Source organism: Sus scrofa, chromosome 18, assembly GCF_054392235.1.
Source record: "Sus scrofa isolate SSC_HxYL_T2T_F1_AM1 chromosome 18, Sscrofa_HxYL_maternal_Yorkshire_Landrace_v2.0, whole genome shotgun sequence".
In the NCBI taxonomy this organism is placed as follows: Eukaryota; Metazoa; Chordata; class Mammalia; order Artiodactyla; family Suidae; genus Sus; species Sus scrofa.
Genome location: NC_139400.1, coordinates 23,019,059 through 23,041,819, shown reverse-complemented (window position 1 = coordinate 23,041,819; position 22,761 = coordinate 23,019,059). Strand labels below are relative to the sequence as shown.

The window sequence follows — 22,761 nt, the reverse complement described above, 5'->3', positions numbered from 1 at the left end:
ATCTTCTCAGATCCACCTATCAGGGTATTGACAATAAAAACAAAAATAAACAAATGGGACCTACTCAAACTTCAAAGTTTCTGCACAGCAAAGCAAACCCTAAACAACACAAAAAGACAACCCACAGAATGGGAGAAAATCTTTGCAAGTGAATCCACTGACAAGGGATTCATCTCCAAAATTTATAAACAACTTCTGCAGCTCCATACCAAAAAAACAAATAACCCCATCCAAAAATGGGCAGAAGATCTAAACAGACAATTCTCCAAAGAAGACATACAGATGGCCGAGAAACACATGAAAGTATGTTCAGCGTCACTCATTATTAGAGAAATGCAAATCAAAACCACGATGAGGTACCACCTTACACCAGCCAGAATGGCCAGCATCCAAAAGTCTACAAACAATAAGTGCTGGAGAGGGTGTGGAGAATAAGGAACCCTAATACACTGTTGGTGGGATTGTCAATTGGTGCAACCACTGTGGAAAGCAGTATGGAGATGCCTCAGAAAACTAAACATAGAACTACCATTGGATCCAGCAATCCCACTCCTGGGCATCTGTCCAGAGAAAACCATGACTCGCAAAGACACATGTACTCCAATGTTCATTGCAGCACTATTTACAATAGCCAAGACATGGAAACAACCTCAATGTCCATGGTCAGAGGAGTGGATCAGGAAGATGTGGTACATATACACAATGGAATATTACTCAACCATCAAAAAGAACGAAATACCAGCATTTTTAGCAACATGGATGGACCTTGAAACTATCATGCTAAATGAAGTCAGCCATACAATGAGACACCAACATCCAATGCTTTCACTGACATGTGGAATCTGAAAAAAGGACAGACGGAACTTCTTTGCAGAACAGATGCTGACTCACAGACATTGAAAAACTTATGGTCTCCAGAGGAGACAGTTTGGGGGGTTGGGGGATGTGCTTGGGCTGTGGGATGGAAATCCTGTGAAATCAGATTGTTATGATCATTATACAACTACAGATGTGATAAATTCATTTGAGTAATAAAAAATGAAAAAAAAAGAAATAAAAGCAAATTTAGCTGACAGAATGATATACTCCCTCTGCAGAGGTAACCATGGATCTGAAGATGACTGCGTGCTGCTGATGGCAGAGCCACACAGGGGCGGGCACCTGGGTCAATGAGTCACCCCATCTGAGATCACTTGGACTGAACCACAAAACTCCACCAAAAACACATGAAATGTCAGGACATCGACAGAACCTCTTGATGTCTCCTGAGTTCTTATCACTGGAATCCAGATCAGTGAGGTAAATGCTGGGGAGGCCGTGCATTTCTCTGACCCAGCTGGTCTGCACTGTCCAACACAGGCTCAAGTGAGCCCACAGAGAGATCGCTGCAACCTCTGTGGGCAGGATCAGGCTCAGGGCTGCAGAAGGAAACTTCCAATCAGGAGAAGGAGCCTCACCCAAGAATGCAGGCACAGGAGTCCTCTGCTTCAGCAAGTCTCGCTGTTACCATCTGACGTGCCTGGGTTCAGAGCATGGGTTGCAGTTTGAGACACCACTCTAAACCTCTGCTTTATGCAACATCGGGTGGGGCCCAGAGTAGCCAGAGCTCCTGCGGCAATCTGCTCTGGCTACAGTCAGCCCCTGACACTTCCCCAAATATATGGTACAGATAATAACATTTTTTAATGTGTGCAGCTATGAAAAGAACAAAGGGTGTCCTGTTCTGCTGAACTAGGCCTCACTTGCTCTGCCCCACTAATGGTCTGGCCTGGTTGCCAGGTACTGTTTTGTTTTAGAAGTACGACCTTCCACAGGGGTACAAGCAGGCAGCGGTGGTCAAGGCATACTAACAGCCAGAGGCCAAGGTCAAGCGTCTCTGGAGCCATGGAGACACTTAAGACTACCCCCGAAGTGCCTGTCCAGCTGATCCTGGTGGTATCATCTGACCACTTAAGGCAAAGCCCTTTGGGTTTGACTTCAGTATGTGCCACTATGATTTTTTCTTTTTTTTTTAAAGTAAGAAGCCAACATACTTTAAGAGCTAACCAAAAGCTTTTCTGCCCTGGGGAAAGAATACTGTCAGTGAAAAGATTAACCAGTTTGGTTTACACAAGCCTATGAAGCCCTCAGGTAGTTCAGTGAAGAGATTAGTCAGTTTGACTTGCACAAGCCTATGAGGCCCTCAGATCACCTCTAGTGGAGGCCAGTCCTCTGAGGGTTAATAGAAACAGGAAAGAGCCCACCACTTCTCTTGAGGACACAGCAAACCTCTCAAAATGAATCAACAAGGGAAGTCCCTGAGCTCTCTGTCATTGTGAGATAATGGCTGATCTTCGAGAACAGACATGACCAGTCAAAGAGGGATCAAAATCCTTCCAGTCCCAAACAACCAGTGCCACAGGCATCTCCGAGAAAATGGGGAACAACTTCAGAGGGAAACGACGGACAGTTTGGATGAAAACATGCGTCGACAGGACACCTACACCTGCCTTGCCAAGGTGATGAGGGGCCAAAGGGGTGTGGGACCTGAAGGACCAGAAAAAGAACACGGCTTGAAAACATATGAATAAAACAGGCTGTAAATGATAAAGAGAGCCCTTAAAATCTCTAACGGAACCTCTGCTGCAGGTGATAAGTCTACCTGCTCTTTTCAGAGATCACACAGACAACTGTCATGATGACAATTTCAGCCTTTCCAAAGAAGGAGGATAGTTATGCCATGAAGTCACAGGGATCCAGGGTCACATGCAGGTTCAGTTCGGATTTCAAAGCAGCCAACGCCAGAACATCCACACACACTGCAGGACATCTGGCTGCGGGTTTTGGCTCTCTTTAAAAGTACTTACCCCTAGTTTAATTGCTATTACTTAATTGGTTCTTTTATGTTTTCTTATTGCTTAAAAAAATTATAATTCCTAAGAGCGTTTTAAAATATATATAGTTTTGGAGTCCCCTGGTGGTGGAGCAGTTAAAGACTTGGCATTGTCACTGCTGTGGCTCAGGTTCAGTCCCTGGCCTGGGAACTTCCATGTGCCGCAGGTGTGGCCATAAATAAATAAATAAGTAAATTAAATAAATAAATAAATAAAATATATTGTTTTAATTTAATTGTGGTAAACTATTTCCATTTCTTTAGGCCCTCCAAAAGTAGAGGACGTAAGTATTGTATTTTTAGTATTATTTAAACCACCATCGGTGTTCTACAAAACCAGGTGGAGATATTTGGATGGTGTTTTTTTTTTAAAGACTATTGCAATATATCTATTAGATATCTGTAAAAGTGGCTTAATATTTACCTTAATAAATTTTTACTGGTTTTATTAGCTCCAAGAAAACAAAAACCTAAATAACCACAACGACATTCCCCATTAAACTTATCAGTATTTTTATTAGTTAAGTTCTAAATCCAGATTAGTTAAACAGACTTGAAACATATAACCATTTGTTTCCTATTTTGTAATTTTCTGAAATTTGTCATTTTGGTTTGTTCCTAATATTCTTTGCTATTTAGATGTCTTTAGATTTTATGTGGTTACAACTTTTCCCTTCAAAAAACAACAAAGGGGCAGAGATCCAGTCCCAGCACTGCAGCCTGAGAAAAATCCACAATCCACTCCGTAGAAAGAATACCAAAACTGGTTTAAAAACATTGTAAGTCTTTAGAAATTGTCCTAAGGACATATAACAAGTGAAGAAATATTCATTCAAGAAAATCTACTACATCCCAGTAAGAGCCCTGAAGCCACAGCCCATTTCTCCCTTCACCCCTGTTCAGCAGGAGGGCCACTCCTCTCAGAAGTGTCACTCTAGAAGAAGTGGGTCACTGTCCCCACCCTTAGCTCCACCGAGGTGGCTCAGTTTTCCCCAGGAGGTGAGGCATTCCATAAGAATGGAGAGTTGTGACGTTCTCTTCCCCTAAACTGATCTGTGTGGAAGACAGTACGGAGAAGTTCAAGTCTAAGGGTGCTGTCACAAACACTGGCGATTTTGGTGGTTGGCCATTAAGAGGAGGCTAGAAGCTCGACAAGAACAACAAACTGAACCAGAGGACCACTGTGTTGCCAGAGGGCACCCGGAAAGAGATGGCTAGAAAGACCCCCCTCCTGGGGTTTAAAGAAAAAAAAAAAATTAGACTTTCAGTAAAAAGTAGCAAACCAGGAGTTCCCATCCTGGCGCAGTGGTTAACAAATCCGACTAGGAACTATGGGGTTTGCGGGTTCGATCCCCGGCCTTGCTCAGTGGGTTAAGGACCCAGCGTCGCCGTGAGCTGTGGTGTAGGTCAGACACGGCTCGGATCCTGCATTGCTGTGGCTCTGGCATAGGCCGGCGGCTACAGCTCCGATTAGACACCTAGCCTGGGAACCTCCATATGCCGCGGGAGTGGCCCAAGAAACAGCAAAAAGACAAAAAAAAAAAAAAAAAGTAGCAAACCAGACACAATTTAAGTTTGCTCCTTCTCAAAAACCCATTCAAATAATAATTTTATTTTTTAAGACAAAGCTGCAAAGATTAGGAGCAGAGGCCACTTTAGAAGCTAGAAAGCAGAATGCCCTTAAACTTCTCAACGTCTAATGAAAGCCAGAAGGACTGAAAGAAAGCTTTCGAAATTATAAAGGCAAGTTACTTTTAACCTAAAATTCTATGTTCTTCTAGCTTTGACCAAATTTAAGCATAGAAGAATAAAGAATAAATCTAGAAAAGTCTTCGATGAAAGAAACACTGAGGCAGGAGGTAATGGGCCCCAGGATAGACATTTGCAACTAGCCTCTTGTTTACACTCCCTGAGGCAGGAGACAGGTGGGCTCCAGGACAAACATTCACAACCAGCCACCTGTCTATACTTCAAGATAGAAATAACACAGGCCCAGGGCAAATAAGTGGTACTTGTCTTCTGTGAACTTGTTAAACAAAGACTCAAAAGGGGGCTGAGCCCTGCTTGGACAATGAACTAAGAGGTCACGTCCTCCCCATCCTCAGGGTCAGGGAGACCCCAACTACACATGCACAGAGAGAGACCCCTCTGGGTCAGAGACGGAGGAGGCGTCAGCCCATAATAAGGCTGGATAACCTTCCCGCCATGCTCTGCTTTGGAACCCATCTGGTCCAAAAGACACGCACGCAGATCAGGGGAGGGCCCTGGGTCTGGTAGGTGTAAAAGGTGAAACAAGGTAATTGGCTAAAGGGAGACAAAGACCCGGAAGAACTACCCTAAAATAAGTGGTCAAAGTCACCTCTGCTCCTCACTGAGGGGTCGCCCGCACCCGCACCCCCTTTGGGTGCCTACTACTGTTTGCGTCTGCCTTCGACAAATAGCCTGATTCTCTGCATTTCTGTGCTCTCCCACACATGGTACCGTGTTTCTAACAATAAGCTTTATACCTATTTTTACAGTCTTTGCCTCCTTGAAACATTCTTGTTTTGAACAGATTATGTCTGAAACAGAAAAATCAAGAAGTACCATTATAAGGATGTTGCTTATAGAACTGTGGTAAATACCTAAAGAATCAGCTATAAGAGGTGAGGTGCTTCTTGCCCTGGAGGAGAGAAGAGGACAGTGTGGGACTGCTGTTTTCCATAATGAACTCTGAAGAATTCTTTGACTCTTGCAAAACTATGTGCATTCTAACTTCAAGCGCATTCCAACTTGGTATGCTTCTGTCTCTTCTATACTGTGTGACTCATTCACCAGTGTTCAGTTTTCAGTGACCAGTTTATATGAGCACCAAAAAGTTAATACTGTCTTGGCCTTGAAGGCACTATTATGAAGGCTGGACTTCTGCTTTAAATAATAACAGCTACTATTAGTATGTGCCCAGTACTGTACGGAGAACGTTCACGTATCATCCCCAATTTCTACAACAGCCATGCGAAACAGACATTGTTTCCATTTTACAGACGAGAAACTGATGCTCCCAGAGGGCAAATAATGCGCTCATCTGCAGCAGAACTCCCAGATCCCGAAGTTTCTGTTCTTTCTTTCTATTAGATCACATGCCTTCTTTCTAGGGTTTGAGTTTTCAAAGAACTACAAAGGGGGGGGGGGTGTAGCACAAAGTGGGGGCAAACATATCAAACACTCCAAAGAAGCCCTTTGCCCAAAGGTCACAGAGGGGAAGAGGACCCCTGAAGGATTCAGCAATGTTACCGGGTCGCTGTCTACTGACACAACCGAGCTTAACCCTAAATTGGAATTTCCAGCTGGTCATGTGAGCACAGAAAGCAATTTTTAAACTCTGGCCAGGAGTCCCTCTGATTACAAAAATAAAAGCTCCGTTCTGCTCTTATTTTGAAACAAGAGATGTTCCAGCTGCTCCAGCAAGGGCCTGAGCACCCCTGTGAGGACGCTAAAAAGACAAGGTTTTGTGTCCAGAGGTGCCCCGTCACCCTACAAGCTGATTTCTGAAAGGGCGGACTGAGGCATATCTGCTTCCCATGGGGGTGACCTGGGTCTGGGACCTTAGGCCGGATGATCGTGAAGGTCCCTTCTGAGTAAGACTCCAGGGTGTGTTTATCCGGGTTTAAAACATTGGGAGCTTTGAGCGTGTGCTGGCTTGTTTCCTTTCTGGAATTCTCCTGGGATATAATCAAGACGCTTACCTGGCTCTTTAAGTCAACTGTCTGGTCGACTCAGGTGTGGGTGAAGCATAAGGTGTGGGGAACAGCAGGGTTGTTTACATTCCTTGCTTCTGAAAAGTCACACGGGCCACCGGCAAGAAATGAAAGTGAAATCAGGGGACAGTGTCACCAGTCAGCACAAACGTGCCAGAGTTCAGAGAGCTGTTTACTTAGGCACAACTGCGCCTGCCAGCCGGTCATAAGCTCGGGGCTGCGTGCATCTGCCGCTCCCCTCTCCGCTGCCCCGGGTCTGGAGCCTGCCTTTGGGAAGCCGGCGACAGAGATCGGACAGTCAACCGAACCTGATTTCCTGCTCCTCCTCTTAGGAGCCTTGTGTGGGTTCTGCATCTTCTTGTTTGTAAGTACCTACCCTGTATGCCCCCGTGGCTCGCCCAGACCCCTGCTGCTCCGTAAGAAGGCTACTTCCCTCTCAGACCTGGCAGCCGCACCAGGCGCCCAGGAATGACTGGCAGCCGGGCGTGGGACCCTCCCCCGTGCACCGTGTGCACTCCGATCCCTTCAGCATCACCCTGTGCGCCTCTGGCCTCAAAATGGTGCAGGTGATGCCAGGGCAACTGGTTAGAAACGCGGGGGAGAAGAGCGGGCGGCAGGGTCTTGCACACGGTCTATACAAAAACAGTCCGGGGCGTGTGAAGTGGACGCTTATCAGAAATAGGTGGCCAGACACAAGCGGAGCACTGACGCACAGCAGCTAAACCGGTAGTCACAGAAACTCTGAGTCTTTAAAACATGCCCTGTGGATTAAGATGGTCAGAAAGACCTGTGTCCTTGACTCAGAAAGAAGACAACAGCATCCAAGAGATTTTTAGACCCTGTGTTATGAGCAGACACTGCTTCTCACGCCTCGATGGAAATTCATGGCGGGATTTTAGTTCTGTTGGTGCAGAAAGACTTTTTCTTTTTTTAACATGGGCTTGTTTCTCTCATTTCCATCAGGCTTCTTCTCTTGTAAAATCAAAGGCTTCTTTGGGAAGAGATGAATATATGTATATATGTGATTCTGTCTTTCCTTCCTCCCTCAGGACAACTGAAGTGCATTTCTCAGTGTCTCCTTTCTCAACACTCTTGCCAACTAACCCTCTGCTTTATTTACCTACCAAGATTGTTTCTTTTCTAAATTTCACTTTTATGTAAATCGAACATGATTCTGGAAATATTTCTCATGCAAAAGGAAGAACGCTTGCCTCTAATGCCCAGAGGTCTCGGGGCTAACATTAACCTTTCAGAGCGTTTCCTTGGTCTCTTTCTTGGCAGTCCTACCATACAGTGTGATTTTAGACCTGGTTTTTCTAAAGGCTACATGGCGTTTTGTTATCTTGGTATGTTATAAGTTAAGTCTAATGTTGGGCATTCAAGTTGTTTCTCATTTTATGCCAAAGTCATAGTGTGATGACCATTCCTATACATAAATCATTGATTGCATTTCTGGTTGCTGCCTTAGGGCAGACTCGTAAGTGGAATTACTTGGCCAAAAAGATCGGATGAGTTTCAGGAGTTGGGGTGCCTTTTGCCATACAGCCTCCCAGGAAGTTTGTAGGAATTTCCACACCATCACTGCATGAAAATGCTGGTATTACGGCACTCTTGGTATCAAGCATTTTTATCTACAGCTTTGATAAGGAAACCCAGAGGGTATTTTACTTGGCATGTCTTTGATTACCTTACATAAGCTATAGACTTTCTTTCATGTTAATTAATGTGATATGGTGACTCATAATAAGAAATGCATATTTGGTTTTTGTCTCCATTTCTGGCACAGACCTCCTAAAACCCTTGGAACTTCCTAAGTGATAATGGAGGTAAAAGTGTCTTTTTTATTCAACCCCTTTCAGCCACCCCGAGTTTGTTAAGGACTTGACTTTTGGAAAGTCCCCGAGGATGGGGCTGGTTGCCAGGAGAAACAACCATGTGATGAGAGGGATGAAACGTTCAGCCCCGACCCACCCCCAGCGTCTAGTGGGGTGAGCGAAGCTAGAGATTGAGTTCCATCACCAATGACCCCTGGTTCCAGCAATCATCCCTAAAATACAGACTTCAAGAGCTTCTGGGTAGAAGAACACGCAGAGGTGCTGGGAGGGGGACAGGCCCAGAGAGGGCACGGAAAGTCCAAGACCCCCCACCCCACCCCGACCCCCATCCTTTGCCCTGTACATCTTCCACTGGGCTGCTCCTGAGCTGTATCCTTTTATAACCAGGATTCCAGGAAGTAAACCGTTTTCCTGAGTTCTGTGAGCCGCTTTAACAAGTTAATCAGGCTCAAGAAGGGGGTCGTGGGAACCTCCAAGTTAGAGCTGGTTGGTCAGAAGCACAGGAGACAAACTAGACTTGGGGGAGGTGGTAGCGGGGGAGGGGGCGGCGCTCAGCTTGTGGGACAGCCCTTAACCTGTGGCATCTGACACTGTCTCCAGGGATAGTGTCAGAATTAAGTCAAAGTGTAGGACATACAGTTGTCACAGAGAATTCCTTGGTGATGAAAAACCCTCACTTATTTGGTGGAGGGTACAAATAGGGAAAAAAGCGTTTTTTATAATTAACTCTTTTGCTTTCCTTCTTATGTGACTAACTTCATATCTTTGTCCATTTTTATGGGGATTAATGTTTTTCTTATCTGTTTGCATGAACATTTTTATATTAGGTTTTTAATCAGTTCATATTTGTGGCAGATATTTTCCATCGTCATTGACTTTTATTTTTTGTTTTATAGAAATGTGTATTTTCAGCAGGTAAATCGATACAATTTTTTTTTCTGGGTAGTTTCAATTTGCTTTTAAGCTGAGAGAATTCTGTCTCATCCATAAATCAAATATTAACCTTTCCCTATATTTTTTTTCCTTTTGTCGTTGGTTCCTTACATTTTACTGCTGGATCCACTTGGGATTTATTTTGGTTTGTGGAGTGAGATAAGGGCCTAGAATAATTTTGTTTTAAGTCATCAATTGCTCTAGTATTAGTTAAGTAAAGCCCTTTCTACCACTGAATTCTCATGCCAGTTTTATGGTGTATTAACGGCATATACATGGCTTTTCTGAGATATTCTCCCCTCTGTCTCTCCCCTCCCCTGGCCATTCTGTCCTATTTGGCCCACTTTCCCCTCAATCATTCCCCCACGGCTCCCTGGGAGCCCGACTCTGGCCTGCCTTAGGCCTCCTCAAGTGAATGACATCTCAAGTGAATTAATGTAACAAATTATCTTTAGAAGTTTAATCCTCAGATACACCGACAGCAGGGTCTCAAAGAAACTGAGATTCTGCAGGGCTTTCTTCTGGACCCCTGGGTGCACCCCGCCTCAGCAACCTCAGCCCCCTCAGATGACACGACTGAAACAATTTCGTAACACGCGAGCTGTTTAGTCACGTGCTCACTGGTCCTTCATGCAGGGAAAACAATCCACAGACGAGGGGAGCACGCCTCCTGGGGGTCGGGAGCAAGAGCAGCTCTCACAGAAACACAGAAACAGGGTGGGTTGGCTAGGAGGCCAGGGTCTCCCTGTAAGCCAGCAGGTGCTATTCCCTAGGGCAGGCGAGCTGCTGGGCTGTGTCAGGTTGCCTTGACAAGGGCTTCCCCTGCAGGCTGACTTGGGTTTAGATTTGTGACCTGATCTGAGGCTCCATGTGTGGGTCCCGATATACGAATTAACTTTACCAGCCCAAACCTAGATGTCAAGAGACTTTGGGAGGGGAGCTCCAGATCCCTAGCGATTTTGTGAGGACACAGACCTAGTGCCCGCCTGGCAGCAGCAGGCAGGTGGAGATCCTAAGAGCAAAGACCCTGGCAGAGCAGAGAGGGCAAAGGAGCAGCAACCTGGGCCCTGTCCTGCAGCATCCCCCACCCCCCACCCGCCACCCCTGCCCCAGGGCAGCCCACCGGGAAGCAGAAAGCCTCAGTCAGCGCCCCTCCGCCAGAGAGACCAAGGAAAGACTGGCTTTCTGAAGGAAGAACTGCATCCTCTTGTGGGGGGAAGAGGTGAGGTTCTAGAAAACTCCGCTTCCCTTTCAGGTAACTCCCCGGGTAGCGCAAAACGGCAGGTCTGAGTCTTGGTAACTGCCTATCACTCTTCACCTCCTCCTCTTCTTTCCTCTGTTTCCTGAGGGCAAACCACATGCAGCAGGTCCATGGCGGGGCCTGGGTCCCACCTCAGGAACCCGATGCCTGGGCCTCGAGCCAGACCTCTCACCTCGCCTCCAAGGCCCTGAGGGACCTGGGTCTGCTCACCTGTCCAGCCTGGTCCTGTGCCCTCATCACTGGGCTGTCACCCAGCCCTGGGTCATTCCTCCCCCAAACAGATATTTATAGCCACACTCTCTCTTTCTGGAAGGCTCCTCCCTGGCCCTTCCACACCCCTCAGGCCTCAAACCAAATGTCTCCTTTGCGGACAGGCCTCCCCTGACCCTCCGATCGAGACTCGGCACTTCCTCGTACCAGGCCCGCTCCTTCACTCATCCTGTTTGTTTGCATCCCAAATCTTTTCAAAACTCATAATTATCTTTTTAAACACACATGCTTGATGTTTCCCTCCCAGCCAGAGTGTAAGCTCAGGGAAGGCAGGTCCCTAGTCTGCACGGCCTATTATGACTCCCCAAGGCCTGTGACTCAGGGAATCAAACAACGTGTGTCATCACTGGAGTCACGGGGTGAAAGCCTGCCCTGGATGGTGAACCTCCCCGTGGGCAGGGCAGTTGTGGGGGGAGGGGCCCTGTCAAGAGGGACAGCCAGCGGCAGTCACTAGTCCCTAGCACTGTTTGCCCTGAAACTCTTAGGGTCCTGTGCCTCTGAGCCCCCCTCCCCACCCATAATCACCAAAGGAGGATGGGTCCCAGGGTGCAAGCGCTGTCTCACTTTTAGGGAGTCCCCACCCCCTACTAAATTCGTTGTGCCCTTTGTCCCCCGCTGGACCATCCGCTTGCCAGCCGTGCTAACCGGCCACAGACAACTGGACAGAGAGCAAGTTAATATTAACGGGCCGCCGGGATGGGCCGCCTCAGCAGCCGGCGGGGCTCAGGGCGCCGGCAGGTTTCTGCTGGCAAAGCTGTTTTTATTTACATGGAAAAATTAAGTAAACCAAAACGTCACCGCGTTCCATAAAAAGCTGCCACTGGCCCTGGGAACATCTGAAACCCGGGCCGCCGCCAGCCAAACATATCTGGGTCACACGGCTGTGGCCCCGTTTTCAAAAATAAGAGCCTGGGCTCATCTTTCTGCCCGAGGAGATATGACGCATCCCCCTTCTTCCTCCTTTTTATTTTCATCAGGAGCCGCAGCCAAACCGGGACACACTGACCCTCGGTGTGTTCAGCCAGGGACATTCTCGGCAGGGCTGGTGGCCTCTGCTGACGGCTTGGCTCTCTGCTCGGCCTGTACGCCCTCCCTTTTTAGCTCCGCCCCCCGCCCCACCCCCCCACCCACCCCCAGCTCCTTCATTCCCCTCCCTCCTCCCCTGAACCACAGCTCGGGCGGCCCCACAGCAGGCCCCAGTCCATTTGAAGGGATCAAATTAGCTCACTCCCAACAGCCCCCAGGAACAGGCCAGCAGATGCATCACAGGCGAGGGTGTCGGCCAGGCAAGCTGGGGACAGGCCCCAGGCCACGCGGCTGCGGGCAACAGAGCAGCGACCTGAACCCAGGTGGCCTGGCGCTCAGCTCCATGCTCTTCACCGCGGCGCCCGACGGGAGGGAGGCCAGCCCCCTGTGAGGCTCTGTCCATGCCCCCCAGCACTACCGTCTCCCTCAGAAGGTCACTTTTCTGAGCTTGAGTCTCCCCTCTGTAATCATAATAATGTAAATAATACCAGGGAATCTCCCACATCCTGCACATAAATGACCTCACTTAATTTCCATGGCATCCCCAAAGCAAGTTACTGTATTCATTCTGCAGATGAGAAAAACAGGCCGGGAGTTCTCACTGTGGCTCAGCAAAAACAAATCCAAGTAGTATCCGTGAGGACAGAGGTTCGATCCCTGGCCCTGCTCAGTGGGTCTGGGATCCGGCATTGCTGTGAGCTGCAGTGTAGGTCGCAGATGCAACTCAGATCCCGCATTGCTGTGGTTGTGGTTAGGCCGGCAGCTACTAACGACTCCGATTCTACCCCTAGCCTGGGAACTTTCATATGCCATGGGTGCAGCCCTAAAAAACAAAAACAAAACAAAAAAAAAAGAAAGAAAGAAAAATAGACATTACGCAACTAAGGTCCCACAGCTAGTAAATGACAGAGCTGGAACTTGAACTCAGGACACACAGCTTCAAAGTCTCTGCTCAGAACCACTCTTCCACAGTCCCCGCTGAACAAGAGGCGAAGCGCGTGGTGTGCACACACTGTTGCTGTGAAAGTTAAAGGGCTCGATGCACATGATGCCACAGGGAGCAACGTCGGGTTCCTGCAAGTGATTTCACAATCCTGCCCAACGGGCCTCACCAGCCACCAGCTGGGGCAACTTGGGGAAGTTACAGAGCCGCGCCAAACCCCAGTGCTCTTCTCCAGAAAACAGATAATAACAGCAAAACAGCTCCCGGAGGGCGGCTGTGAGAAACTTAACAACACCTGCGAAGCGCTTAGCACAGGGCTGGCACAGAGGGAAAGCACGACAAGATTCTGAGGGCAGTACTGAATTATTAATAGCCCTCAATCAAACTAGGCTCCTTCTCAGACCCCTTCCAGCGACCAAAAAGACCTCTCCAAGCAAGGTCTGCCCTCCCTGGTCCCCTCTAGCTCTCCTAAGCCGTTCGTGAAACCAAAGGCCAGGAAGGGAATCTGACAACCACCAAACAACTCGTGCCTTTTTTTCTTTCAAGATTCTGTCCCACAAACCTTGCAAGCTGTGTCGTGTCTGACGGCAGCAAAATGATGACATCCAATTTTCCCAGGCAGTTCTCAAGCCACGGCCGCGACTGCTCCTGGTGGGCCCAGGTCGGGGGGAGCTCCGGCCCCCTGAGGTCAGCTGTCCCCACCTCTGAGTCCGTCCTCAAAAGTGGCCTCAAAGTGTCCAACCCCCAAAGACACAGGCTCACACACATATTTGAGAAGGAGAGAATACGCAGAAACTTACATTGAGGAAACAGGAAGAATACAAAAATAAACAGAGAAGGACCAGAAGGAGAAGGAGGAGTCGGTCCAAAAAATGAGGAGAGGGAGCCATTTAAGAAGCTCTGTGTGTCTGGAGTTCCCGCTGTGATGCAGTGGTTAATGAATCTGACTAGGAACCATGAGGTTGTGGGTTCGAGCCCTGGCCTTGCTCAGTGGGTTCAGGATCCGGCGTTGCTGTGAGCTGTGGTGTAGGTTGCAGACACGGCTCGGATCCCGCGTTGCTGTGGCTCTGGCGTAGGCCAGTGGCTACAGCTCTGATTAAACCCCTAGCCTGGGAATCTCCACATGCCACAGGAGCAGCCCCAGAAAAGGCAAAAAGACAAAAAAAAAATGCTCTGTGTGCCATGGCTGACGTCCAGGCAGCCACTCATAGGTCACTCAGCGGATGTTCACTGAGTGTCCACGACCTGCCGGGTCGTTCTGGGTATTGGGGATATAACAGGTAAAGGTAGATTTTTTTCAGGGTGGGAGACCTGGGCCCATGGCATGTGGAAGTTCCCAGGCCAGGGATCAAACCTGTGCTACACCAGTGCCCCAAACCCTAGCAGTGACAATGCCAGATCCTTAACCTGCTGAGCCACCAGGGAACTCCTACATAGATTTTGATAGATAGATGATAGAGCCAGGCAGCCAGAGACTTTTGTTTGATTTGCGTAACAGATAAAAAATCCTTGCCCTCTCGGAGTTTACATTTGACTGAAGGTTGTGGGTGGAAAACAAAAATATTCAGAATGTTAGTGGTAAATGCTACGGAGGAAGAGCAGGAAAGGGGCACAGGGTGTGCCAGGTGCTATGGAAGGGCTGTTAGTCTTTCAGAATGCCAACCCGGGGTGGCCTCCCTGAGAAAGGGACAGGGACACTGGAGCAGAGACCGAGGGAGGCAGACATGTGATAACAAGAGCGTCCTGGGCGGGGAATGCCAAGAGCAAAGGGCCAAGCTTGCCTTCAGTTTCAGGAAAACACTAAAGAAGCCAATGGCAGCAGCTGCAGGACGGGGCGTGGACGGCAAGAAGGACGGAGGCGGGGGCGGGGGGGGGGGGGGGGCGCTGCGCTTGCTCCGGGCAGGGACCAGCCCCGGCGGAGGAGGAGCACCGCTCCCCGCTAAAGCAGCCCCTGCAAAGAGGGCGCCCTCGGGAGCAGGAGTGGCCCCTGGTAATAAGCTGGTGTTCCAGTCTAGTCCCCACCCTCCTGGAGAGGGAGCGCTGATGGAAGGGGGCACTCCACGGGGCACTCGTATTCCTCTTCGCTGGGCACCCCTAAGAGCTGATTACACGCTTCATGAATGAAGCCCAGTTTCCGGGGCAGAGGAGCAGCGGCCACCCGACAGGAGGGGCAGGGTGGCTGCTCAGAGGCGTGCAGGTGTGAACGTGGGCAAACGACGAGGAACTCGGCGAGCCCCAGTGTAAAGTCTTGTACTGAAGAGCATTAGACATTCGGGCAGGAAGAATGAATTGAAAAAACAGGATGAGGTGGGCGATGTGGCGGGGGAGGTTGTTTTTGGTAAGTCCATGCAGAGAAGGGAGTTTTGTGGGGATCTCAAATGTTGGAATGAGGAGCTCCTGTTGTGGCGCAGCGATAAGGAACCCAACTAGTGTCCCTGAGGATGCGGGTTCAATCCCTGGTCTCGCTCAAATCTTGCAATAAGATGAAAAGGTAAAATGTGCAGCCACGATTAGAGCAGCGACAAAGGAGAAGCTGCAAAGAAGGGCACGAGCAATCCTGGTATACGACAGTCACTTAATGATTCAGCTGACCGGGAGAGACGTCAGCACATAAGGAAGAAGGGCTCGGGAGCTGGACATCGGGCCACGGGCCTTTTCTGCGAACGGGGAGCGGAGGCACGTTGGCAGCTGGCAAGTCCATTTTGATTCTGCAACCCCAGAGAGCAAGCAGTGGGCCTGCAGGCATCAGAAGTAAGCAAGTGTCTGGTCTCCTGCTCGGTCAGCCCTTCTTGAGCGTTCCTTATGGTCAAGGGACAGGCCAGGGAGGAAACCTATGCTCTCCAGCCACCTGCCCTCTGCCTGCCAGGTGTCCTGTGCTCAGGGCTCGGTGGCCAAAGGGCTTTTCCTGGCAACCGTCTGCCGGAGCTCGGGGCCTCCCTCAGATACAAGCTCATGAAAGTTGCGCTCCTTGAACATGCAGGTGGCGAAAGCGCGAGAGAGAAGATCAGGATACACCCTCTGCGCCTCTCTCAGCCTCCATCCCGTCAGAGCGAAAGCTTTCGAGAGGCTTAAAAAAACAAAAACAGACGAACTGCTTCAAAAGAATAGTCTGAGAACGTCCTCCTTCTGTTTCTCTCAACTGGGAATCTGCTGCCCTGGGCTCTCTGGTGACAAATGTGAAGCCACACACCTCCGGGCTCTGAGTCAGGATCTGAGTCTTGGTCCAGGGGCCCCACTGCTGCAAAGGGGTTACGCTTAACAATGACCGTCATGATGGCAGAAAGAAAGGCGAGCAGCCTTTCTAAAGAGCTCAAACACACTGATACACAAAACTGAAAATGATTTTTGAGAAAAAGAACCGACAGTACCTCCCAAGGAAAAGAGCAGAGATGGTCAACCGACACCTGCAAAACGTTATGAAACCTCCCTGGGCACAAAGACACAGTCAGCAGCGCTGTCATTCCTCACTATCAAAGATGAAAAGACAAGAAGATTCGACTGGGGAGGATGAGAGGAGACAAGCCCTCAAAGGGCTGGGGGAGGATACACTGAGTCACAGAGTCACCGGGGCATTATTTCTAACACTGCAAAACACAGGCGTAAACCAGAATATATAAACCACACTCGATGGGACAGCGATATGCAACCGTCAGCAGTGCTGTTTAGGAAACATTTCTAGTGACAAACGGAAACACTAATGGAAACCCCAACGCTACAATGACGTTTACAAAGCGGGATGAAGACACACACACTTGCCTGATCCCAACTGTATGAAACAACACTATGGAAGGACATATGTCTTCGAGGGGTTATTTCTACAGCCTTGAAGTTACAGATGATTTCTAGTCGTGTCTCCAGACTTTGGCTTTTTTTTTTCTAGTTTTCTACCCACCACCCATTACATTATTATAAACAGGAAAAGTCTCACCTAAAAATAGCAACAGTGACTCAGCAGTCTGCCCCTTCTGCCTTTTGAAAGAAGCACAGGCTTATCATTAAAGGGAATTAAAAAGCTCATTGTGGTGAGAATGTGATTACTGGGAGTGTTAAAAAGCCAAAACAAAATAAAACAAAAAATCAGGGTAGGCCATTAGGGCGGCAGAGATGAGAGCCGTACGGGTTTTCCAACCTACTGTCCATAGCTTTTCACTGGGAAGTGTTTAGAAAAAGAAGCGAGGACCAGCTCCCAAACTTCTGCCCATATCCTCACAGGAGGCCCAGAAGAGCCAGTCCTGTTAGAGGCACCTGCAGTAACTAAAGGGCCCGACGTGACATTTTCATTCATTCAAAAAAGACAGTTCCAGAGTTCCTGTCATGGCTCAGTGGTTAACGAATCCGACTAGGAAGCATGAGGTTGCGGGTTCGATCCCTGGCCTTGCTCAGTGGGTTAAGGATCCAGTGTTGCCGTGAGCTGTGGTGTAGGTCACAGGCGCGGCTTGGATCTGGTGTTGCTGTGGTTCTGGCGTAGGCCGGTGGCTACAGCTCCGATCAGACCCCTAGCCTGGGAACCTCCATATGCTGCAGGAGCGGCCCTAGAAAAGACAAAAAGACCAAAAAAAAAAAAAAAGAGAGAGAGAGAGAGACAGTTGTGACTGTGTATCAGGTACCATTCTGGGGCTAAAACATGAAGACTGTTCCTCAGAGAGGTGACAGCTGGTGGGAGCATGCATTCTGGCCTTCAGCTGCATCAGCGTGTCGGCCAAGGTAGTCTGGGAAAGCTGGTGGCAAATGGATCGGACTCGCAGAGGCGGAACAAGGGGTAGTAGGACTTTAGGAGGCGGAGTGGCTGAGGAGGTGGGCAGTGGGGGACGGGGACTGGACTGAGCAATGCGAGCCGGGGAGGAGGCCAAAGGGAGCAGGGCCGCCCTAGAGAAGCCGAGTTCAAGTCTGCAGCAGCCGCAGATGGCGGTGAGCCCAGCACCAGGCACAGGAGTTGGGACTGAGTTGTCTGGGCATAAAAGGGTCAGATGGGGGAGGAAGCCCCCTTCTCCGCGAGCCTGCTCAGGGGCTTCTTAGCTCCACTTTGATTTTGTTCCACTCGCTACTGAAAACCTCCAACAGGTCAGCTGAGAGAAGAGGAAGTCAAAACAAAGGCTCGCGGCGCCTGGGGACCTGCTCCGAGACGTGGCTCATGCAGTCCCCTCTGAGAAGCCTGGGCATCTTTCTGCATTCAGCTTAATAAGAATGTATTTGTTTGTTAGCCCAAGTGTAACAGGCTTGAAATAAGAGGAAGCAGTTATACAAAGGCACCCCAACTCCCAACCCATCGGTTCCTGAACTGAAGAAAAACCAAACCTTATTTCCTACAGCACAGTGACACAAATCCAGGGTCCAGCCCTGGACATTCATCCTACACCCTGAAAGACCTAAGGCCATTAAAAACGCAGATATGGGCCTTCACAAACATTTGTTAATATGTAAAACCATGCAAATCATGCTCCTGCAGGGAATTTTTCCCATCCAGTGGGGCTGGACTGGCTGCAGCTTGTCTAATAACATGTCGACTAAACACAGCTTTTCTATGCCCGATAAATCTTTCCACAGTGAGCATCAGTGCTCCGGGAATCAACTAACCACAGTCAAATGGGGGCCTTCAGCCTCAGTTTTCCTTAATCCAGGGCTCCAAAGAGTCTGACCCACAAGCGCTGCCTAGGGGCAGCCCCCAGGCCTTCCAGTCCAGCTTCCCTGCTAAGCTGTCAGATGCTGGTGGCACAGATTTCTCTTCTAACAGGTGCCTGCCTCATCTCCAAGCAACGAGCATCCCCAGGTCTCTGCCAAAGTTGTCGCTGATAAATATTCTCCTTATATGCACGTGTCCAGGTCCTCTGAATGGAGCCGCCTGCTGCCGACTCAATGTCTAAGTCTCCTTTGTTGAAACTTAACCCCCATGGTGATGGGTTTTTGGAAGTGGGGCCTTTAGGAGGTGATTAGGACTAGGGCAGAGCCCTCATGACTGGGATCAGTGCCCTTGTAAAAGATGCCCTAGAAAGCTGCCTGGTCCTTTCGCCATGTGAAGGCCTGAGCCAGGAAGTGGGTCCTTACCAGCCCCAATCAGTGGAGTCAGAGCCTTGATTTTGGCCTTGCCGGCCTCCCGAACGTGGCGAAAGAAACCTGTTGTTGGTGAGCCGCCCAGTTGGTGATAATCCGCTGTAGCTGCCCACAGGGGCTGGGGCACCGCCCTCTCCCCCAGCCTGTCCGCATCCCGTCCCCTCACCATGCTGGTTTCCCGCGTGCAGGACAAGGGTGGCTGTGGTCAGGCAGACTCCCCCCCGCCAGCTTTGGGAAAGGGGAGGGGCTGCGCCTCTGTCCAGGGCCCCAGACAGCCTCCACTCCCTTCCCTGCTGACCCCGGGGCCGCCCTGGGTCCACAAGGGGACACCACTCTGCTCTGGCCCTCAGCTCAGGATGGAAATGGCTGGGAAATGTCCATCCTGGGAAACCGACGAGTGTAAGGACACAGAATGCAGACGGCTGTGTCAGAGGCCAGTGTGGATTAAAAATTTAGTGAAAAGGTTTTTCCAAAATGATGCGGAAGGTACACAGTACATACCCTATATCCTGAGGAGAGACTGCAGTCGGCAGGCTTCCTACAGACCCACTTCGCCGCATTCAGTAAACGCTAAAAAAACATTTCTACACCTGAGCCAGTGATTTAAGCCTACGGAGAATCAGATTCCAACAGGAATCATTCACACGGTACTTTTCCTTGACTGTCACTGCTTACGATGGGAACGAATGGCAACCATCTGTCTGCGATTATCACGGGCTAGTCTATGACATGAACTACTCTGCAGCCGTTATCCATGTTCCGATTGTTTTGCTTTGTTTTAGGGCTGCACCCGTGGCATTTGGAGGTTCCCAGCCCAGGGGTCGAATCAGAGCCGCAGCTGCCGGCCTACCCCACGGCCACGCAATGTGGGATCTGAGCCTCATCTGTGACCCACACCGCAGCTCACAGCCGTGCCAGAACCCACTGAGGAGGCCAGGGCTCAAACCTGCATCCTCGTGGATGCGACTCGGAGGCGTTTCCGCTGCGCCGTGACACGAAGGCGGGTTTGGTCATTCTGAGGGGCGTTTCCCACAGATTCCAGTGGAGCTTCCAGAAGGGAGACCGGGAACTGGAAAAGCAGCTGGGAGGGAGAGGGGGAGAGGCGACCACTCACGGGTGTGACTTGCCCGCAGGTGCCCAGGAAGGCGGCGCTGTGAAGGGCGGGGAGGATGCCCGCCCTCAGGTGGAGGCGCGGCGCCCAGCTGCTGTTCCCGGGCATCGTGCTGCTCACGGCCACCGTCATCTTCCTGCTGTTCTACGCGCTCCTCTGGAAGGCCGGCAACCTCGTCGACCTGCCCGACCTCCGGATCGGCTTCTACAACTTCTGCCTCTGGAACGAGGGCACGGGCGCCCTGCAGTGCTACCAGTTCCCCGAGCTGGAAGCCCTGGGGGTGCCCCGAGTGGGCCTGGCCCTGGCCAGGCTGGGCGTGTACGGGGCCCTGGTCCTCACCCTCTTCGTGCCGCTGCCCCTCCTCCTGGCCTGGTGCAACCATCACGAGGGAGAGTGGCAGCTGGCGGTGGGCTTCCTGGCCACGGCCTCCGCGCTGCTGGCCAGCGGCCTGGGCCTCTTCCTCACCTACACGTGGAAGTGGCTCAGGCTCTCCCTCCTGGGGCCCGGCTTTCTAGCTCTGGGCGCTGCCCAGGCCTTACTCATCCTCGCGCTTATGGCCACGGCTGTGTTCCCTCAGAGGGCAACGGACAAGAGCTTGGCAGCTGCCAGTCCCGTCTAAAGGCTGACGTGGTCGTAAGCGTTTGGTTTGAACCACGCTCAGAGGAGGTGCCAGAGCATTTCACGGGCTGGTCTATCTTCTCGGCCATCCTGTTTCATAGCTACTGCTGATCTCGAGCTCGGGCAGACAGGACCCACCGCGGAGCGGGTGGGGCCCCCCATGTTAAGGGGGACAAGAGGCAGTGCGGGCGGCCAGGGCTCCTTTGCTTCATAGTGTAGGGCTGTCTGTCCCTCGGGCCTTCCAGGTTTCCTAGAAACACCCGAAAACCACGCACCTCATTGTCACAAGAATTCCTGCTTTAATTAACTGACCTGTGCGAGCCATTCTTCCTTCACCCTCAGAACAATGGGGGAAGAAGGCTTCCTGTCATGGGGCCAGGTTTCCAGGATGAGCTGCCAAAAGCCAGACTGGAAGCCAGTGAGGATTTATGAAGGAAGACCTCAGTGTCCCTGGGGGCCCTGGTTAGCAAGCCCCCCATCTCCATCCAAACTGGGTAGGATGCAGGGAGCCCCTGGCCTCCGACACCCGCCTCAGGAATGATCTGAGTGATCCACCGAAGACAAAACCCATGGGCAGAAAGAGCAGGCTTGGTGGCTTCAGAGGTTCCCCTGACAAGTGTGCCAGACCTGAAACCCGACAGAGCAGGGGGTCAGTTGGCAGACGGCGCCCAGCACGCAGCCAGGGAGTTCAGGAGCCGAACACACCAGATCCCTGGTCGACAGAGGAAGGTGAATGAACAGGACTGAACGGTTCCACATCCACGTAAACGCTGCACCCCTTCACCTCTCACCCCGGAACCAGAAAGGACACAAACACAACTCACGCCACGGGGGGATTCTGTGTATTTTTTAGCACCCATGTATTGAAAACCTAGACAGCAAGTGGTCGCCTCATTCTATGCCTGTCAAAAGCTGCACTGAATACAGAGGCCAAAACACTCCGGCGTGATGGCTTGTCTTTGTTGTCTCCTTTGGGCTCCTGTCCCAATCTCCCCGGGGGTCAAGGCCCAGGCCACCAAGGGGGAGAAAGGTGGCAGCTCTGGGGAGGAGGCCTGTCTGACCAGTCAGGAGGCTTCCCAGGCTGGACACAGAGCCTCAGGTTCCCAGAGGAAGCCCAGCTCTGCTGCTGGAGGTCAGATTCAGGGCTGGAGGAGTGAGGGCTGGGAGCTGGATTGACGGCCTCGGGGTGGAAGCTCGTTTTAAAATAGGCTTCCTCCTCCAGGAGACCGGGCGTGGGAATCCTGGTGGACTTCGAAGCCACCCTTGTTCTTCTCTGAACACAATGAAGGTGACGCTTTGGGTCCAGTATGTTTGACTATCACGACCTCATTTCCCTGGAAGCAGGTGACAATGAGACAGACGGCTGGGGTCCCGGGCCCTGGGAGCTAGGCTTGCGCAGGGCGTGGGAAGGAACCCTAGCGGGAGCTCAGTCTGACTCCTCACTTCCCAAGGCCTCAAGTGTCCTGGGGCTTCTGCGCCGGGGGGGACTCTGCCCCCGGCCGCTCTGAGCAGAGAGTCCTGGACGTTTGTTCCTCAGCTGAAAAATATCTCCCGGACGTATTTTAACGCATCGTGGTCCTGCTCGGGGCTCGGGCTGCAGGCCGGGTCAGAGCCCGCGGGCCCCGGGGGAGGGCGGGGGCCCGGCGCAGGGGTGTCCTCCTCGTCCTCACTCCTGGTCCCGGGGGGACGCGGTGCCGGCGGCGCCGAGCTGGCCGGGGAGCGCGCTGGCTTATCAGCGCCGGCCAGGGGCGGCTGCTCCCACGGCTCTTCCTGTTTTCGGCCCTGCTGAGTAGGAGAAACGGCAGGCAAAGCAGATGGGCTTGCGCTTCCTTAACGCGCTGGTTTGGGTCAGCGACGCAGACCGTATCCAGAAGCAACAGTGAAGCCAGCGTGTGTGCGTGTGTGCGTGTGCACGTGTGTGTGGGGGGGTGGGGGGAGACAGGTCAGGCCCGGCGCCGCATCACAGGCGGCCCCGCCCCTGTTCACACGAGCCCCCCCCCCCCATCCTCCTGGCCGCCTGAGCAGCGAGGGAGAGCAGCAGGCGGGGCGGGGGCCAGCAGCACGGAGAAGAGAAGGCCTAGGCGTCCTTGGAGAGGCAGGGGCCCCG

General features: G+C 51.2%; 2 protein-coding genes across 11 annotated transcripts in view; one reads left to right on the top strand and one right to left on the bottom strand.

Moving 5' to 3' along the window:
• The window catches only part of CYREN (cell cycle regulator of NHEJ), a 139,007-nt gene that overhangs the window by 108,388 nt on the left and 7,858 nt on the right, over nt 1-22,761 (bottom strand). For 2 of the 10 annotated variants that reach the window (XM_085005414.1, XM_005673142.4), the window contains exon 4: nt 21,480-22,439. The exons of 5 other annotated variants lie outside the window; for them this stretch is intronic. In XM_085005414.1, the coding sequence (XP_084861540.1) occupies nt 22,188-22,439 (252 nt within the window). In that variant the 3' untranslated portion in view covers nt 21,480-22,187. Of the gene's footprint in view, nt 1-20,058; nt 22,493-22,761 lie in introns of those variants that run through there. 3 more of the 10 variants (XM_003134651.5, XM_085005415.1, XM_013985607.3) reach the window with 3 other exon arrangements.
• TMEM140 (transmembrane protein 140) lies at nt 6,784-21,592 on the top strand. The gene is made up of 2 exons (XM_003134650.5): nt 6,784-6,973; nt 20,059-21,592. The coding sequence occupies exon 2, from the start codon at nt 20,095-20,097 to the stop codon at nt 20,653-20,655; it is 561 nt and encodes a 186-aa protein (XP_003134698.1). The 5' UTR covers nt 6,784-6,973; nt 20,059-20,094; the 3' UTR covers nt 20,656-21,592.

Excerpts from the sequence above, each read along its gene's own strand:
- TMEM140 (XM_003134650.5), top strand. The coding sequence starts at position 20,095 with ATGCCCGCCCTCAGGTGGAGGCGCGGCGCCCAGCTGCTGTTCCCGGGC.